This window comes from Chroicocephalus ridibundus, chromosome 11, assembly GCF_963924245.1.
Source record: "Chroicocephalus ridibundus chromosome 11, bChrRid1.1, whole genome shotgun sequence".
Taxonomy (NCBI): Eukaryota; Metazoa; Chordata; class Aves; order Charadriiformes; family Laridae; genus Chroicocephalus; species Chroicocephalus ridibundus.
This window is the reverse complement of record NC_086294.1, coordinates 2,066,640-2,085,626: the sequence shown is the minus strand read 5'-3', so window position 1 is coordinate 2,085,626 and position 18,987 is coordinate 2,066,640. Positions and strand designations below refer to the sequence as shown.

General features: G+C 54.9%; 2 protein-coding genes across 5 annotated transcripts in view; both read right to left on the bottom strand.

Annotated features, from left to right (window-relative positions):
* The window catches only part of LOC134521748 (protocadherin gamma-A4-like), a 140,365-nt gene that overhangs the window by 63,384 nt on the left and 57,994 nt on the right, over positions 1 to 18,987 (bottom strand). The window contains exon 1 of one of the 4 annotated variants that reach the window (XM_063348590.1): positions 6,418 to 8,956. The exons of 2 other annotated variants lie outside the window; for them this stretch is intronic. In XM_063348590.1, coding sequence (XP_063204660.1) covers positions 6,418 to 8,874 — 2,457 coding nt within the window. In that variant the 5' untranslated portion in view covers positions 8,875 to 8,956. Of the gene's footprint in view, positions 1 to 1,391; positions 3,983 to 6,417; positions 8,957 to 18,987 lie in introns of those variants that run through there. One more of the 4 variants, XM_063348595.1, reaches the window with a different exon arrangement.
* Positions 14,777 to 18,013, bottom strand: LOC134521753 (protocadherin gamma-A2-like). Its single transcript, XM_063348610.1, has one exon. The coding sequence runs from the start codon at positions 17,722 to 17,724 to the stop codon at positions 15,172 to 15,174; it is 2,553 nt and encodes an 850-aa protein (XP_063204680.1). The 5' UTR covers positions 17,725 to 18,013; the 3' UTR covers positions 14,777 to 15,171.

Here is an 18,987-nt window from a genome sequence, read left to right as displayed (position 1 = left end):
CGGGACAGTCAGACAAATATAGCCGATGAGATCTTCCACACATTGTCAGAAAGAATAGCCCAGCTGACACATGCAGAAAGGAAGAGTTCACAACATACGCTTCCAGATTATGGAACTTACAGTAGGTACATAATTCAGGTATTTAGTACAAAACGAATACAGTTTGTTCTTCATAAAGCTCCCTTTATGTCATTTCGCCTAACTACACAATTCAGTTGTTAGTTAAGAATTGATGACACCCTGCAATGACACGGGAAAAACCACCCAGGGCTCCCAATACAGCTGGAATAATATATGTGCTAGCAAAAATTCTTTGGGAAGATGCAATTGCATGACAACACACATGGACACTAAACAGGGAACACTGCAAATCTCTTGTGTCCTTCAACAGACCCTCACGAAGACTCCCAGGACTGTCATCTCCAACCATTCACAACTTGCATGGTGTCCTTTGACACTCATAACTTGAAAACGTGTAACATCAAAGGTCCAGTTGCCTAGACCATTTCTCTTCAACATGCACCAGAATCACCCGTGGACTTCACATCAATATCTTTACATCACTGTACTAAGATGGAACATATATTTGTCTACTTAACAGGCTTCCGGGAAGACACATGGTGGTTCTAAATGTAAATGAGGAGCTGTCCTCCAGAAAAGACGGAGTCAGTGAACATCTTCACAGGGCCAAGCCCCCTCCTTACGTCTCCTCCCGTACCTTGAATCTCTCCCCTCCCACCCTCCTATGGCTCTTGCCATAGCATCTATCGTCAAGCCAAGACACATCTAGCTCTCTTTCAAAGAAGTCAAACTTAAAAGAAAGGGAATCAGCAAAACATATCTCCCATTTCCTCCAATACCCCTTCATATCCAACTACCCAAGGACCTTCACAAATAGTCACAACTTCTACGGTTGTCCTTCATCTTCAAATCAGGCAGACAGATATCGACAAGGGACCAGTTGTTGCCCAGTCCCTTCCTCCACCCGGTGCACAAAGATCAAAGCACGAACGAATACAAAGACATATCGTTGCTCACCCCGTTATCAAGGAGAAACAGAAAGGCTGAGAACAGTGGAAACGATTAGCAGCTGAGTTATACAGGGAGCCATTAACAGTACCTTCCAAAACACTCTCATCCTACTCAAGCACAGGTGCTGTCGGGAAGATAGCTGACCCTGCTAATAACGAAAACTGCGTTTTGCTGATCATGCAATACATGGGTTCAGAAGAGCTAATCCTGACACATGTCGGGGACAAAAGGAGAAAAGAAGCTTTGCCTTCCTTGTAACGAAACCTCATCCTACAGACACGACAGAGAGCACGGCTGGGAAAGAGCAGAGAAGCGGGAGAGGGAGGCGTGGCAGAGCAAGCGTGGTGGGAGGAACTCACCGGGGGAGCGTCGGGGTCGGCGCGGCGGGCGCCGTCGGCGTCCTCGGCGAGCAGCGGCGCGGGCTCGTCGGGCGGCGGGCGCGCCGGGAGGGTGTCGCAGCAGCTGCCGCCCGAGAAGCGGAGCTGGCTCTTGCGCGAGTCGGCGGTGAGCGACACCTCGTGCGAGTAGGAGTGCAGGAAGGCGCGGACGCCGTCGATGCCCACGAAGTGCGAGGCCGGGACGCCGCGCAAGGCGCCGCTGCCCGCCGCCAGCAGCTGCGAGCGGCGCCAGCGCCGCAGGCGCAGCGCCAGCAGCAGCAGCAGGAAGGCGAGGAAGAGGCAGGACACGGCCGCCACGGCCAGCACCAGCCAGCGCGTCAGGCTGACGGACGGCTCGCCCGCCGCCGCCGCCGCCGCCGCGCTGCCCAGCTCCGACAGCAGCTCGCCCACGCTCTCGGCCAGCACCACCGTCAGCGTGGCCGTGGCCGACAGCGCCGGACGCCCGTGGTCCTTCACCACCACCACCAGGCTCTGCCGCGCCGCGTCGCGGGACAGCGGCACCCGCGCCGTGCGCACCTCGCCGCTGTGCAGCCCCACGCGGAACAGCGCCGGCTCCGTCGCCTTCGCCAGCTCGTACGACAGCCACGCGTTCTGCCCCGCGTCCGCGTCCACCGCCACCACCTTGGCCACCAGCGCCCCGGGCTCCGCCGACCGCGGCGCCAGCTCCACGCCCGCCCAGCCCGCGCCCGACGCCGGCGGCGGGTACAGCACCTGCGGCGCGTTGTCGTTCTCGTCCACGATCACCAGGCGCACCGACACGTTGCTGCTCAGCGACGGCGCGCCGCCGTCCTCCGCCCGCACCCACAGCCCCACCTCGCGCACCTCCTCGTAGTCGAAGGAGCGCAGCGCGTACAGCGCGCCCGTCTCCGCGTGCACCGACACGTACGACGACAGCGGCGCGCCCCGCACGCGCCCCTCCCACAGCCGGTACCGCACGCGCGCGTTCTGACCCCAGTCCGCGTCCGCCGCCCGCACCGTCAGCACCAGCGCGCCCGCCGCGTTGTTCTCGGCCACCCGCGCGCTGTACCGCGCCTCCGCGAACACCGGCGCGTTGTCGTTCACGTCCAGCACCCGCAGCGACAGCACCGCGCTGCTCCACAGCGGCGGCGAACCGCCGTCCGACGCCCGCACCGTCACGTTGTACTCTGACACCGCCTCACGGTCCAGCTCCCGCGCTGTTACCACGCGGTAGTAGTCCTCAAAAGTCTTCTCCAGACGGAACGGGAGGCTCTCGGCGATGCTGCACCGCACCTGGCCGTTGGGGCCCGAGTCGCGGTCCTGCACGTGCAGCAGGGCCACCACCGTCCCCGGCGGGGAATCCTCAGAGATCTCATTCAGTGCAGACCTCACTGAGATCTCAGGCGCGTTGTCATTTACGTCTGTCACCATGATCGCAACTTTTGCTGTGTCGAAAAGCTCTCCTGCGTCATGTGCTTGCACTTCGAGTTCATGTGAGGAGATCTCATCGAAGTCCAAATTGCCTTTAAGGTATAGTTCTCCTGTCCCAGAATTCAGGGAAAAAAGTTCCGATGCCCGGTCGGAAATTTTATGGAAACTGTATTTCACGTCGCCGTTCATCCCTTCGTCGGCGTCGGTGGCCGTGACGGTGAGCAGGGCGGAGCCCACGGGCACGTCCTCCGCCACACGCACCGTGTACTCCGCCTGGCTGAACGCCGGCGCGTTGTCGTTGGCGTCCAGCACCGCCACGCGGATCCGCGCCGTGCCCGTCCGCGACGGCTCGCCGCCGTCGCTCGCCCTCAGCACCAGCTCGTGAAAGGCCGCCTCCTCCCGGTCCAGCGCCTTCGCCAGCACCAGCTCGGGACGCTGGTCCCCGCCGGGGCCCGCCTGCACGGACAGCGAGAAGTGCTCGTCACCGCTCAGCTCGTACCTCTGCAGGGAATTCCGTCCCACGTCCGGGTCCTGTGCGACCCGTAGGGGAAAACGCAACCCCGGGGCTGTCATCTCGCTCATTCTCAGTTCCGTTTCTTTCTCTCGGAAGCTGGGGGCGTTGTCGTTAATGTCCCTGATTTCCACTTCGATTCTGTAAACCGTCATTTCTCCCTCTATTATCACCTCACAGCGCAGCAAGCATTTCTCCACCAGCCGGCACAGCTGCTCTCTGTCTATCCTCTCCGCCGTCACTAAATGTCCCGTCTTCCCGTGCAGGGCGAAATACTGCGTCCTACCTTCGCAAACAAGGCGGACGCCGCGGTCTTGGAGCATAGACAGGTCCAGCCGCAGGTCCTTAGCCACGTCGCCCACGAACGAGCCCTTCGGCATCTCCTCGGGAACCGAGTAGCGCAGCTGACTCCACGCCGACTCCCACGCTGCCATCATAACGCACCACAGCAGGGCTCGCTCCTGCCAGACCCATTGCCTCCCCGCCGCAAACATCTCCGACGCGGCACCGCCGCCCGCCGTTCAGCCTGCCGATCCGGCTCCGTTCTCGGCTGGGCGCTCCTGGACGCTGCTACCGGACCCTCCGCCTCGCTGCACCACGGCTCTGCACCGCACGGACGCTCCCAGACAGACCGCCAATAGACAGCGAGCGAGCGAGCCTGGCCGTAGCGGGCGGGGCTGCCTGCACCGCTCCGGCCTTCCTCTCGCTCCTCCTCGGTCAACAGCGGCGCCCGCAGCCTCCTCCCGGCACTGCAGCCACCCAGCGCTGCCCAGCGCTGCCCGCCGCCCTTTCCCACGGGCAGTTCGCGGCGGCAGGACACTCGCCACGGACACATTGCTTCCCGGCCACCGGGGATCTTCTCCGATGCCTTTTCTCCAGCCGATTCATCTCTTCTTTGATCCTCGAGAAGATCACGACGAGAATGAAATAACACGGGTTCCGGTTTTATGTTATTTCTACCGCACTGGAAACGAGTTTTTGTAACTGTGGTATGTTATAACTATTACTTTTTCTTCAATTTTACGTGTAGAATATTACCAGCCTTATCCCATTAGTCCGACAGCACAATCCTCATCACGAATTCCACAGCTTTTTGTAGTAGTCATGCTTGAATAAGGATTTCATCACACTTTCTGCAGATCAAAAGGGCGTCATGCAGCCACATTAATTCCCCACATTCCGACCAATAGAACAAAGCAACAAGAAGATCCTCCCTCAAATAGAGACAGGGGATTCCCTGCAATGGCTTTTCTTTAAGCCGTTTTTTTTCTTTAATGATGCGACATCATCCTTCCTTTTCATCGAGGTCATCACAATCAGGAGGGAGGCAGAATCATCCCGCGGGCGTGCTATTTCTACCGCACGAGTGTCAATATGTGTGAAGTAAATTAATTTTTCGTTAGATGACCTGAAAAATATTATGAGTCTTATCCCATGCATCCGAAAGCACAAACTCCATCACGAATTTTTGTAGCAGTCATGCTTGAATGATTGGTACAAGGATAGCAAAAGAATAAACGGCTCTCAAAACAAAAACGTCACATTCATACCCTCCCCTAGACAGCTAGGTGTATCCGGCTAACCGAACTAACCCAAGCGGCAGGAGCGGTCTCAGAAATCAGGGTTTATGAGATTGATGCTTATTAGTAAAGCATTGATCTAATTCTTGAATCTTCACGTTGGTAGGACACCTTTTCAACTGAATAGCGTAGGACAGCAGTAGACAAGTACAGCGTCGCACCCTAAACTATGCGGCCATTTGTAAACGTGCAAATGGACTTTATTCGAGTGCTTACTTGCTCTCATTTTGTGTATTTGTTCTCATTTAACATATGTCCTCAGGCTTAGTAGAGACCTCCCCTTGTAAACAGGCAGATACCACAACTGCTGCAAAATGTGGCTGAGAGACTGAATTCTGCGGTCCAGGATTCTGCTGTTAACATGATCACACAGGTCCAAGCACCTCTCTTTGGAAAAACAGGAGAGAAAAACAAGACGGGTTCTGACATGCTAAACGCGATTTATTTATTTATTTATTTATTTACATCTCGGTCTACATCTTCGCCTGTGTATGAAAGACAGATGAGAAATAACTGCATAAAGAACTCTGAAAAATCATACCTGGACAAAATTCATCCCTCCCATTCATGCTGCCATTTCTGCAGCAGCCTTCCTCCAAAGGATGAGAGGGCACACAGCGGAAGAGGGAGAACATTCGCGAGGGAGGAACAACCAGTAACTTCTCCATTCATGAAGCCACATGCACCTTTCCTTTGGGAAAGAGCATTAACCACTGGCTTTGTATCCAGCTATCAACCAGGTCCAAGTACAGCCGCTTCAGAAAAAAAGTGAACGGCAAGGAAAAATCACCAAGCATCCACTACAGTTTTCCGTCCTGCAGAATACTTAGTTTGACGCGGTCACCGTTAGTAACTCATACGAAAGTTGTCTAAACCTCTCAGATGAACCTGAACTTGAGACCACCGAGGAACAAAGAAGTGCCAATACTTGATCCCTGATGTGAGTGGAAGGGGGATACCCCGTTCCTTCCCTCATGGAGACAAGGAGCAACGCTCCCCAGATACACAACGCGAACCTGTCCCACTACTGCTATCACTTCTGCAGCAGCAGCAATCTGTCTCTCTTCATACATGGAGACACACGCACGTTTCCTCTGGGAGTCCAATACCAAAAAAGCAGTAACCAATGGGTTTGTGTCTAGCTATCAACCGGATCCAACTACACCGTTACGGGAAAAATCAAACTGAAAGTAAACAGTTTCAAATACAAGAGTCAATTCCGAGTCTATCATGCAGAAGCAGTGGATCTCATTCCACACAGTAAGGATTCGTATGACTTATTAAGTCATACGATTTTAGGCAGCACAAAAGTTGGAGACAAAAAGTCTCCCGTGAACCTGAACCGGTGACCACCCACTTGCCCGGACAGTTACACCGGTATTTTATTGCTTCACAGACACACGGACCAGCCCTTCCCAGCCATACCACCCACCGAAATCGCAGGGGAACAGGCACGGAAGTTCAGCACAAATCAAAGAAAAAAGCGAAAGCGAGAGGGCTTACACACCTGCGGGGCGTCGGTGGGCAGCTCTCCCGCGCCGGCGCTGCTGCTCGGGCTCGGCTTCCCGCAGGGCTCCGCGCCGAGCAGCTCCTCCGCGGGCACGCTGGGCAGCGGCGGCGGCAGCCAAGCGCCCTCGGCCACGGCGCGGGCCGGCGCCACGCACAGGTTGTAGGAGTAGGGCAAGGTGCCCTCGCAGAAGTCGGCCGGGAAGGCGGCGCCGGGCACGGAGAAGCGCTGCGCGCCCAGGCAGCGCAGCACGGCGGGCGGCCCGGCCCGGCGCAGCCGCGCCAGCACGGCCAGCGCCACGCTCAGCAGGAAGAGGGCGGAGAGCAGCGCCAGCGCCAGCACCAGGTAGAACTGCAGCTCGGCCGGCGAGTCGGCGCCCGCCGCCCGCTCGCTCAGCTCCGGCAGCGCCTCCTGCAAGCTCTCGGCCAGCACCACGTGCAGCGTGGCCGTGGCCGACAGCGCCGGCTGCCCGTGGTCCTTCACCACGGCCACCACACGCTGCTTCGCCGCGTCCCTCTCCGACACGGCCCGCGCCGTCCGCACCTCGCCGCTGTGCAGCCCCACGCGGAACAGCGACGGCTCCGACGCCTGCACCAGCTCGTACGACAGCCACGCGTTGCGCCCCGCGTCCGCGTCCACCGCCACCACCTTGCCCACCAGGTAGCCGGCCTCGGCCGAACGCGGCACCACCTCGAACGCCGCCGGCAACGACGACGCTCCCGACCCCGACGCTCCCGACCCCGACGCCGGCCAGAGCACCCGCGGCGCGTTGTCGTTGCGGTCCAGCACGAAGACGCGCACCGTGGCCGTGGAGCTCCGCGACGGCGCCCCGCCGTCCTGCGCCCGCACCGCCACCGCGAACTCGCGGCACTGCTCGTAGTCGAAGGAGCGCTGCGCGTACACCGCGCCGCTCCGCGCCTCCACCGACACGTAGGGCGCCGCGCCCGCGCTGCCGCCCGCCAGCCAGTAGCTCACGCGCCCGTTGGCGCCCGCGTCCGCGTCCCGCGCGCGCACGCGCACCACCGGCGCGCCCGCCGCGTTGTTCTCCGCCACGTAGGCGCTGTAGGCCGCCTCCTCGAACACCGGCGCGTTGTCGTTCACGTCCGACACCTCCAGCACCAGCGACGCGCGGCTCGACAGCGACGGGCTGCCCCGGTCCCTGGCCACCACCGTCACTCGGTGCTCGGACGCCTGCTCGCGGTCCAGCGCGCTCGCCGTCACCACCTTGTACGACCCCACCGACGACGACACCATCGACAGCGGCGCCTCGCCCGACAGCTCGCACCACACCTGACCGTTCTCCCCGGAGTCCGCGTCGTTCACGTTCAGGAGGGCCACGACCGTGCCGGCCGGAGCGTCCTCGGGCACAGGGCTCGACACCGACAACACCGTGATTTCGGGAGCGTTGTCGTTCACGTCCAGCACCTCCACCTCCACCTTGCAGTGCGCCACCAGACCGCCCCCGTCCCTCGCCTCCACGGCCAGGCTGAACGCCCGCGTGTCCTCGAAGTCCAGCGCCTCCTGCAGCCTGATCGTCCCGCTCTCCGCCTCCACCACGAACTTCTGAAGCACCTTGGCCGGCATTTTCCCGAAGCCGTAGGTGATGCGAGCGTTGGTGCCGGCGTCGGCGTCGGAGGCGGAGACGTTCAGCACCGTCGAGCCCGGTTGAGCGTCCTCGCGCAGGCTCGCGCCGTACCAGTCCTGCGCGAACACGGGTGGGTTGTCGTTGGCGTCCGTGACGTTGATGCAGAGCTGGGCGGTGCCGCTGCGGGGCGGATCGCCGCCGTCCACCGCCGTCAGCACCAGACGCAGGCTCTGCTCGCTCTCCCGGTCCAGCGCACGGCGCAGCACCAGCTCCGCGAACTTGCTGCTGTCCTGATTCTCCTTCACCTCCACCTCGAAGTATCCGTTGGTCTCCAGCTCGTAGCCCTGTAACGAGTTGCTGCCCACGTCCGGGTCTTCTGCCATGCCCAAGTAGAACCGAGCTCCAGGAGAAGTGAACTCGTTGATCTCCAGCTGGAAATTGTCTTGTAGGAAGAGCGGCGCGTTGTCGTTGACGTCCTGGATGGCCACCTCGACGTGGAAAACGTTGAGCGGGTTCTGCACCAGCGCCTCAAAGCTGACGGAGCAGGACGCCGACTCGCCGCACATCTCCTCCCGGTCCAGCCTCTCGCTCACGTACAGGTTCCCGCTCTCCCCGCTCACCGTGAAGTATTTCAGCTGCCTGTTACCCGCAGACGCCACCCGCAGCTTGCGTGCCGGCAGCTCCGCCGGGCTCAGCCCCAGGTCCCGCGCCAGCGGCCCCACCAGCGAGCCTCTGCCCAGCTCCTCGGGGATGGCGTACCGGATCCGCTCCGCCGCCGCCCGGCAGCACAACACCAGCAGCAAAGCGGGCAGCAGCACCGCTCGCCCGAACGCTCGCCGCCGACTCTCACTCTGCCTCTGCCTCACCGCCATTCTGACTAGCGCTTGCCGCTCTTCTCTCTCCTGCCGTTGCCGTGGCTCCGGCTCCGGCTGCGGCTCCAGCGCCCCTCCGCGTCGGCCAACAGCGGCACCCGGAGGCGCCGCCACGACACCGCAGCCGGCCCATTCCCGCTCTCACGGGGGCCCGATATTTTGGCCGCTGTTCAGTGGCTGCCCCCAGCTTTGCGGTCTTTTTTTTTTTTTTTTAGACTCAGGAAGCGCAGGGTCGCTTCCTTGCTGGAACTCCAAAGGCTTTTAAAACAAAGTTACGCTCTCAAGTACTTTTAGGTCATCTCCTTGAGCCACAATGAATAGTCGGTAGTAAATAGTCACGGCAGAGCAATAAAAACAGCAACTCAGCTACTCTTCATAAGGAAGGATTGTTGTTTCAGTAATCAATAAGCAATCCGAAACAGAATGAATCAGAATTTAGCGCTATGCTTTCATGATGGGCTGGCAAAGGGTTTCCATCTTCACTGCATGTCTTCCTTTTGCTCATGGAAGTGTCTGACGTTTTTCCCACTGTCGATTTTCATTTTAGTGAGAAGAATAATCACCCTGAGAAAAGTATCACCCTAAAATCAAGTTGTGTAGCTCTATCTTAAGACAGCAGAACAACATTTAGTATTTTATTTCTGATTCACCAAAAGTTCCTTTTTTATTTTATTTGTGGTCTCCAGAATGAGAATTGGAAAATGGGAAAGTGCAAAGCCACGTCAAACCTTTCATAGAATGCTTTCTGTTCATTTGAAGATTATAGTGTCCACACCTCTACCATGGTCAGGCACATCCTTCACTAGATCAGGTTGCTCAAAGCACTGTTATACCTGTCCTTTGACACTTTCAGTGCTGATGCATTCACAACTTCTCCGGGCTCCCTGTTCCACTGCCTCAACACTCTCATCATAAACCAGTTCTTCCTTTTGACCAATTGAAATCTACCCTCTTGCACTTTAAAACCATTGCCCCTTCTCCTGTCACAACATGCCCTAGTAAAAATCTTTCTCCATCTTTTTTTAAAACCTTCTTTATATATTAAAAAGTTATAATAAGGTTTCCCCATAGCCTTCTGTCATCTAACAAGATGACATCTAACAGATGACAAGCAGTCATCTAACAGAGAATGGGTCATCAAACTGGAATTCATTCATACAGTCCAAACTATGTGATATCCAGAAATAAGACACTTTGAGACCTATTTTCCATAGGCCAGGAAGAAACCCTGAGAACTGACAAAACACATGCGTTCCCTCCACCAGTACCTTCTCACACACAACACCCCAGAGACTCTTCTCAAACCATTCAGAGCTTGCATGGTTGTTGATCTTCCTAAGTTGCAGATGGACTCCACCCAAAGAAAAGTTGCCATGGATAATATTTGACTTCTCAGCTTCTGTATTTGACAAGCAAGAGCATTGCTTACAGAAACACTTTATGGAAGCATGCCTGTGAAAGCTCTTTGCAGCTGTAAACATGAAAGACACCTACAGGACAGTCAGACAAATGTAACAGATGGCATCTTCCACACATTATCTCAAAAGGCAGCTCACCTTGAGCCCACCAAAACAAGCAAGCAAAGACCTGGAAAACACCTGCAAAAAGGAAGGGATTACAAAATAGTCTTCTACATTATGGCACTTAGAGCAGGCACATAATTAAGGTGTCTAGTAAGAAATGAGTACACAGTTGTCTCCTCCGATGTCCCCCTTATGGATTTGTCATAAGTACCTCAATAAAATGTTAGTTAAAAACTGATGACAACATGCAAACACACAGGAAGCACCTCCCAGAGCTCCCAATATCTCCGACCAAACATATGGGAAGAAGACATCTGCATTGCTCTTCTCCAACCCCACACAACTTCCATGGAGTTTTGGCAAGCACATGGCTTCAAATGTCCAACTTTCTAGACCATTTTTCCATAAATTGCACAAGCACCAGGACACAGACTTCACGTACATATCTTGACATCTCTGTACTAAGAAGGAAAATAGATTTGTGTGTTGACTGCACTTTAGAAAAGAAACATCAAGGTTCTAAAAGTAAAAGAACTCTCTCTCCTCCAGGAGACACTGGGTCAGTGAACAACGTGTAACACAGTAATGCATAATAAAACAGAAAGACCCACTCTAAAGAAACTCAAGTCAACAGTTAACTCCACTTTACCTGCCTCTCATACCAACTATAACTCTGAGCAATAATGCCGCTGGAAATCAAGTGCACATTGCAAGCTCATGTCCTTTTTGTCACCTACCACTACCCTCAAGTCCTGCTCCACAAGGGTACTCTCAGTCCCCCAGTCTGTATTGAAACTGGGCATTGCCCTGACCCAGGTATAGGAGCTTGCACCTGGCCTTCTTCAACTTCATTATGTTCACATGGGCCCACTCTGCCAGCCTCCCAGGTCCCTCTGGATCGCTTCCCTTCCCTCCAGTGAATCAATGGTACCACTCAACTAGGTGTTGTCTGCAAACTTGCTGGGCAATCACTCACTCCTACCATCTATGTCATTGTTGTGGGATAACCACAGCCAGCAGCTTAGACCATACAGACTCTTGCTCACTCCCTGTTTGGGATGGTGGAGACAATCAGAAGGAGAAAAGTGAGAAAACTCATGGGCTGAGATAAAGACAGTTTAATAAGTAAAGAAAATGTCGCACACACAAGGCAAGCAACATAAGGGGTTCATTCACCACTTCCTATAGGCAGGCAGCTCTTCAGACATCTCCAGGAAAGTAGGGCTCCATCACACGTAATGTCTACTTGAGAAGACAAATGCCATAACTCCAAAAGTCCCACCCTTCTCTCTTCTTCCACCAGTTCTATATACGGAGCACGACGTCACAAGGTATGGAATAGTCCTTTGGTCAGTCTGGGTCAGCTGTCCTGGCTGTATCCCCACCCAACTTCTTGTGCACTCCCAGCCTATTCGCTGGTGGGGGTGGTATAAGTAGCAAAAAAAGGCCTTGACTGCTTAGCACAACCGAGAACATCACTGTTATACCAACACTATTTCCACCCCAAATCCAAAACATAGCACTACACCATCTGCTAGCAAGAACGTCACATCCATCCCAGATGAAACCATGACACTCATTGAGGAAGATATTACTGAGATATATTAAATAGCATTGGTCCCAGTATGGACCCTTGAGGAACACATGAAGTTACTGGTGCCCACCTCGACAGTGAGCCACTGACTATAGCTCTTTCCTACATTAAATACTATAAGATATATACTGTGTACTATATTAAATAGTATTGGAACAGAAAGGAACTGATCAGGTGCAATAATATCTCTTAGGCCAAACATATTCATCCGAAGGAATTGAGACTGCATAGTACCACAACCATATACCCAACAGACTAACTATGACAGGCAGGGAAAATGACCATCAGTTCTTCTATGGTTCCCCCAACAACAGAGCTTCCCCAAGTCTTCTCTACAACCCTACACAACCTGCAGCTTTTCTTCTGACCGTCAGAATTGGCAAAAACATCTCATGAGAGAATAACGCACCAAGATCACACCAAAAAAAAAAAGTACATTTCTCTGCTAACTAATATTCTGTGAAGAAATAGAAGGATTGTAAAGCACATGGATGATAAATGTCTGAACTAAATAGGAGCACTCATCCAACAGAGACTGGGGAAAATCTAACAATCAACTTCTGGGGAACATCCTCCCATCCTTTATCACACGCACTGTTCCACAGAGATGGCACTTCTATTGACGTCATGCTTTCATCCCCTCTCCCTAACACAACCAGAACACAAATATAACCTCACATCTCCTGCCTTCCACAAAAAAGGAAGGCTAAGCAAGAGGCACTAACGCACAACATGTTGGCTAAACGAAGATATGCCACTACTTCAAACTTAACCTACATACAGAGGAAACCAGGAGCTGAACAAAATCAGATCAGGAAGGCAAGGGACCATTAAAGATAAAGTCTTGCCAAACTCACTGGCATTCTTTCTCAGTCTTCACTGCTGGTGTTGAAAATCAATCCCCTGAGCACCTGCAAATCACTGATGTTTCAAGCACAAGTGCAAACCTAAGGTCTTCCTCTGGACTGCATCGTACAAGAGTTCATTTTAAGAAAAAGTCAACAGCTCTCATCATTTTTTTCTTCTCTATGGCGTGCTCATCTGCAGACAGATATGAAGCCATAAGTGCAAAGACTTATCATAGGCCTCTTTCTCAAGGTAAGTCACCCTAGGCTTCTTCAGGTGGCTGAAGGCTTGACAAGGGAAGAAAATATTTGCTGCAAAACAACACTCACAGTTTCTTCCACACACTACCTACCAGATAGAAAGGCCCACCTTTATATCACCACAACGATCGAGGCAAGAAGTGAACACCTGCAGAAAGGAAAGGATAACAACATCCTCTTCTAGATTATGGCACTTATGGTAGGTACCTAATTCACATAATGGTAGGTAGAAAATACATGGTTGGCGCTTCCCAATCCTCCCATTATGGCACTTGTCGTAAGTTCATAATTCATTGCTAGTTGAGAATTGCAAACAACAGAACGACAACTTGCAAACACAAACAAAGAATCTCCCAGGGCTCCCAATGGACCTGGCATCACACGTCCTCTAGCCAAATTTCTTTGGGAAGATGAAACTCGCATTGCATGATACTATTGAATGGGGTAAGGAGTAAATATATCTCTTGTGTCCTTCAAGAGCCCCTCATGCACAGCTCCCAGGACTCGCATCTCCAACCCTTCACAACTTGCATGGTGTTCTTTGACCCTTATAATTTGCAAGCACATGACATGAAGAGGCCAGTTGCCCCAACCATTTTTCTTCAACACTTACCACTATCATACCATAGATTACACACAGGTATCTTCACATCTCCATCCTAAGAAGGAAGATATATTTCTCCTTAACATTTTAAGGAAACATGTCTCTCTCTACAGCTGTAAACATGAAAGGCATGCACAAGACAGTCTGACAAATGTAACAGATGTGATCTCCCACACACTATCAGGCCCATCTTCAGATCATCACAACACGTAAGGCAAGAAGTGAACACCCACAGAAAGGAAAGGATCATAACATACACTTCTAGATTATGGCACTCAAAGAAGGCACCTAAATCACTTATTTAGAAGGTAGCAAATACACAGTTAGCTCTTCCCAAAGCTTCTGTTATGGAACTTGTCATAAGTACATAACTCATTGTTAGGTAAGTATTGACGACAACATGCAAAACCAGAGGAAGAACATCCCAGGGCTCCCAAGACAGCTGAAACCACATGTCCTCTAGCCAAATTTCTTTGGGAAGATGAAACTCATATTTTATGATACTACCACTGGACATTGAACAGTGAAGGGAAAAAACATATCTCAAACCACTCTCATCTGCAGCCCTTCACAACTTGCATGGTGTTCTTTGACCCTTATAATTTGCAAGCACACGACATAAAAGAGCCAGGTGCCACAAAACATTTCCATTTTCATGAGGAGCACTCCATGGACTTCAAATAGATACCTTCACATCTCCATACTAAGAAGGAAGATAGAATTGTCTGCTCATGACACTTCAGAGAAGAAATAGCAGGAGTCTAAGAGTAAAAAGGGGAGCAGTCTTCCAGGAGAGGCTGGGTCAGCAAACATCTGCATCCCCTTCTTATGTCTTCCCCCACACATTGAATCTCTCCCCTCCCACTCTCATATGGTTCTTGACATAGCATCCTTGGTCCAGACAAGACAGAACCAGAGACTTTTCAATAAATCAACTTTAAAAGACAGTTAACCAGCAAAACACATCTCCATCGAGTAGACCTTCACACACAGCCATCCAGAGAATTTAGCAAATAGTCACGAATTCTATGATTCTTTTTAATGTTCATTAGATGCAGAGAGACATCGACAAGGAACCAGTTGTATCCAGGCCCATTCTTCCACTCCGTGCACAAAGATCAAAGCTTGGGCTATTACAAAGACATTTTGTTGCTCACTACGTTATCGTGGGGAAACAGAAAGGCTGAGAAGAGTGGAAACGATGAGCAGCTGAGTTATACACGGGACCATTAACAGTCCCTTACAAAACACACTCATCCTACTCAAGCACAGCTGCTATCGGGAAGATAGCTGACCCTGAATAACTAACATTTCCATTTGCTGATCATATATAGGTTCAGAAGAGCTAATACCGACACATGTCAGGGGACAAAATGAGAAACGACCTGGCACACGATAACAACACAAAGTTTCACTCCAAGGAAGCTCCAGCCAACAGCAGCCCCACCTCTGCTGCTTCACACACCTAGTCTAACGCTGAGCAATGAGACCACGTTCACCTCCCCGGAGAAAGAGGCACCACCACACAGCGTGTTGCTGAAACGAAGCTTTGCCTTCCTTATAACGAAACCTCATCCTACAGGAACTCACCGGGGGAGCGGCGGGGTCGGCGCGGCGGGCGCCGTCGGCGTCCTCGGCGAGCAGCGGCGCGGGCTCGTCGGGCGGCGGGCGCGCCGGGAGGGTGTCGCAGCAGCTGCCGCCCGAGAAGCGGAGCTGGCTCTTGCGCGAGTCGGCGGTGAGCGACACCTCGTGCGAGTAGGAGTGCAGGAAGGCGCGGACGCCGTCGATGCCCACGAAGTGCGAGGCCGGGACGCCGCGCAAGGCGCCGCTGCCCGCCGCCAGCAGCTGCGAGCGGCGCCAGCGCCGCAGGCGCAGCGCCAGCAGCAGCAGCAGGAAGGCGAGGAAGAGGCAGGACACGGCCGCCACGGCCAGCACCAGCCAGCGCGTCAGGCTGACGGACGGCTCGCCCGCCGCCGCCGCCGCCGCCGCGCTGCCCAGCTCCGACAGCAGCTCGCCCACGCTCTCGGCCAGCACCACCGTCAGCGTGGCCGTGGCCGACAGCGCCGGACGCCCGTGGTCCTTCACCACCACCACCAGGCTCTGCCGCGCCGCGTCGCGGGACAGCGGCACCCGCGCCGTGCGCACCTCGCCGCTGTGCAGCCCCACGCGGAACAGCGCCGGCTCCGTCGCCTTCGCCAGCTCGTACGACAGCCACGCGTTCTGCCCCGCGTCCGCGTCCACCGCCACCACCTTGGCCACCAGCGCCCCGGGCTCCGCCGACCGCGGCGCCAGCTCCACGCCCGCCCAGCCCGCGCCCGACGCCGGCGGCGGGTACAGCACCTGCGGCGCGTTGTCGTTCTCGTCCACGATCACCAGGCGCACCGACACGTTGCTGCTCAGCGACGGCGCGCCGCCGTCCTCCGCCCGCACCCACAGCCCCACCTCGCGCACCTCCTCGTAGTCGAAGGAGCGCAGCGCGTACAGCGCGCCCGTCTCCGCGTGCACCGACACGTACGACGACAGCGGCGCGCCCCGCACGCGCCCCTCCCACAGCCGGTACCGCACGCGCGCGTTCTGACCCCAGTCCGCGTCCGCCGCCCGCACCGTCAGCACCAGCGCGCCCGCCGCGTTGTTCTCGGCCACCCGCGCGCTGTACCGCGCCTCCGCGAACACCGGCGCGTTGTCGTTCACGTCCAGCACCCGCAGCGACAGCACCGCGCTGCTCCACAGCGACGGCGAACCGCCGTCCGACGCCCGCACCGTCACGTTGTACTCTGACACCGCCTCACGGTCCAGCTCCCGCGCTGTTACCACGCGGTAGTAGTCCTCAAAAGTCTTCTCCAGACGGAACGGGAGGCTCTCGGCGATGCTGCACCGCACCTGGCCGTTGGGGCCCGAGTCGCGGTCCTGCACGTGCAGCAGGGCCACCACCGTCCCCGGCGGGGCGTCCTCAGAGATCTCGCTCAGCGCCGACCGCACCGAAATCTCAGGCATATTGTCATTCACGTCTGTCACCGTGATTATGACTTTTGCAGTGTCAAAAAGGCCCCCACCGTCTCTTGCCTGTACCTCCAGTTCGTATGAATCGCCTTCCTCGAAGTCCAGGCTTCTTATCAGCGTGATCGCTCCCGTCTCTAAATCCAGATGGAAAATCTGGGATCCCACGTCCGTCACTTTCTTCAACGAGTATTTCACGTCGCCGTATATCCCTTCGTCGGCGTCGGTGGCCGTGACGGTGAGCAGGACGGAGCCCACGGGCACGTCCTCCGCCACACGCACCGTGTACTCCGCCTGGCTGAACGCGGGAGCGTTGTCGTTGGCGTCCAGCACCGCCACGCGGATCCGCGCCGTGCCCGTCCGCGACGGCTCGCCGCCGTCGCTCGCCCTCAGCACCAGCTCGTGAAAGGCCGCCTCCTCCCGGTCCAGCGCCTTCGCCAGCACCAGCTCGGGACGCTGGTCCCCGCCGGGACCCGTCTGCATGGACAGCGAGAAGTGCTCGTCACCGCTCAGCTCGTACCTCTGCAGGGAATTCCGTCCCACGTCCGGGTCGTGAGCCTCGGACAGGGGAAACCGAGAGCCCGGGGCTGTCATCTCGCTCATTATCAACTCTGTTTCTTTCTCTAGGAAGCTGGGGGCGTTGTCGTTAATGTCCGTGATTTCCACTTCAATTCCATGAACCTTCATTTCTCCCTCTATTATCACCTCACAGCGCAGCACGCATTTCTCCAGTAGCCGGCACAGCTGCTCTCTGTCTATCCTCTCCACAGTCACTAAATGTCCCGACTTCCCGTGCAGGGCGAAATACTGCGTCTTACCTTCGGAAACTAGGCGGACGCCGCGGTCTTGGAGCATCGGCAGGTCCAGCGCCAGGTCTTTGGCCACGTCGCCCACGAACGAGCCCTTCGGCATCTCCTCGGGAACCGAGTAGCGCAGCTGGCCCCACGCCACCTCCCACGCTGCCACCATGACGCAGCACATCAGGGCTCGAGCCCGCCGAACCCATTGCCTCCCCGCCGCAAACATCTCCGACGTGGCACCGCCAGCACCGTAAGACCGCCGCCCGGCGTTCCGCCTCCTTTTCCGCCTCCCGATCCGACTCCGTTCCCGTCTCGCTGCTCCAGGATACTGCCGCCGGACCCTCCACCTCGCTGCACCACGGCTCCGCACTACCCGGACGCTCCCAGACAGACAGCGAGCGAGGGAGCCTGGCTGCAGCGGGCGGGGCTGCCTGCACCGCTCCGGACTTCCTCTCGCTCCTCCTCGGTCAACAGCGGCGCCCGCAGCCTCCTCCCGGCACTGCAGCCACCCAACACTGCCCAGCGCTGCCCGCCGCCGTTTCCCACGGGCAGCTAGGGGCGGCGGGACACTCGACACGGACTCATCGCTTTCCGGTCACCGGGGATCTTCTCCGATGCCTTTTCTCCAGAGCATCTCTTCTTTCATCCTTGAGGAGATCACGACGCGCAGAAACTAATAAAACGCCTTCCGGTTTTGTGTTTGTTTTGGTTTTGTTTTTTTTTCTACCGCACTGGAAACAAGTTTTGTAACGGTGATATATCTGTTAATCTTTCTCAACATAACGTGCAAAATACTGCCATCCATATCCCAATAGTCCGAAATCACAATCTCCGTCATGAATTTTAAAGCTTTTTGTAGCAGTCCCGCTTGAATTACTCTTTTTTCACCCTTTCTCGAAATCAAAAGGGCGTCATACAGCTAGATTAATTCCCCACATCCCAACCAATTGAAAAAAGCAAGAAGGAAGATCCTCCCTCGAAGGAAGAGCGGGGATTTCCGGCATTGCCTTTTCTCTGTACCCTCCTTTTCTTTAACGATACATGTTATTTCTACCGCACAGGAAAAATGACTTGCTATTGGCGATATGTGGGAAGTAAAATATTGTTTCGTAATATGACTTGTAGATTATTACGAGTTTCGTCCCATTCCTCCAAAATCACGGTCCCCCTCAGGAATCTTTGTAGCAGGCATGCTTGAATCACTTGAACGAGGACAGAAAAACATAACAGGCTCTTCTATACAAAACGTGATATAAACACCGACCACGCCGCGCGGAACCTGAGATATCAGGCTCAGCAACACCAGCGGGAGGCACTTTGGTTTTTTTCAGAAACCACGGTGTAACAGATTGATGCTTACTAGTAACGCATTCATCTAATTCTTGCATCTTTACTTTGGTAGGACACCTTTTCCACCAACTACTGTACGACGGCACAAGACCCTAAACTCTGCCCGGACCATTTGTAAAGGCGCAAATGGACTTCATTC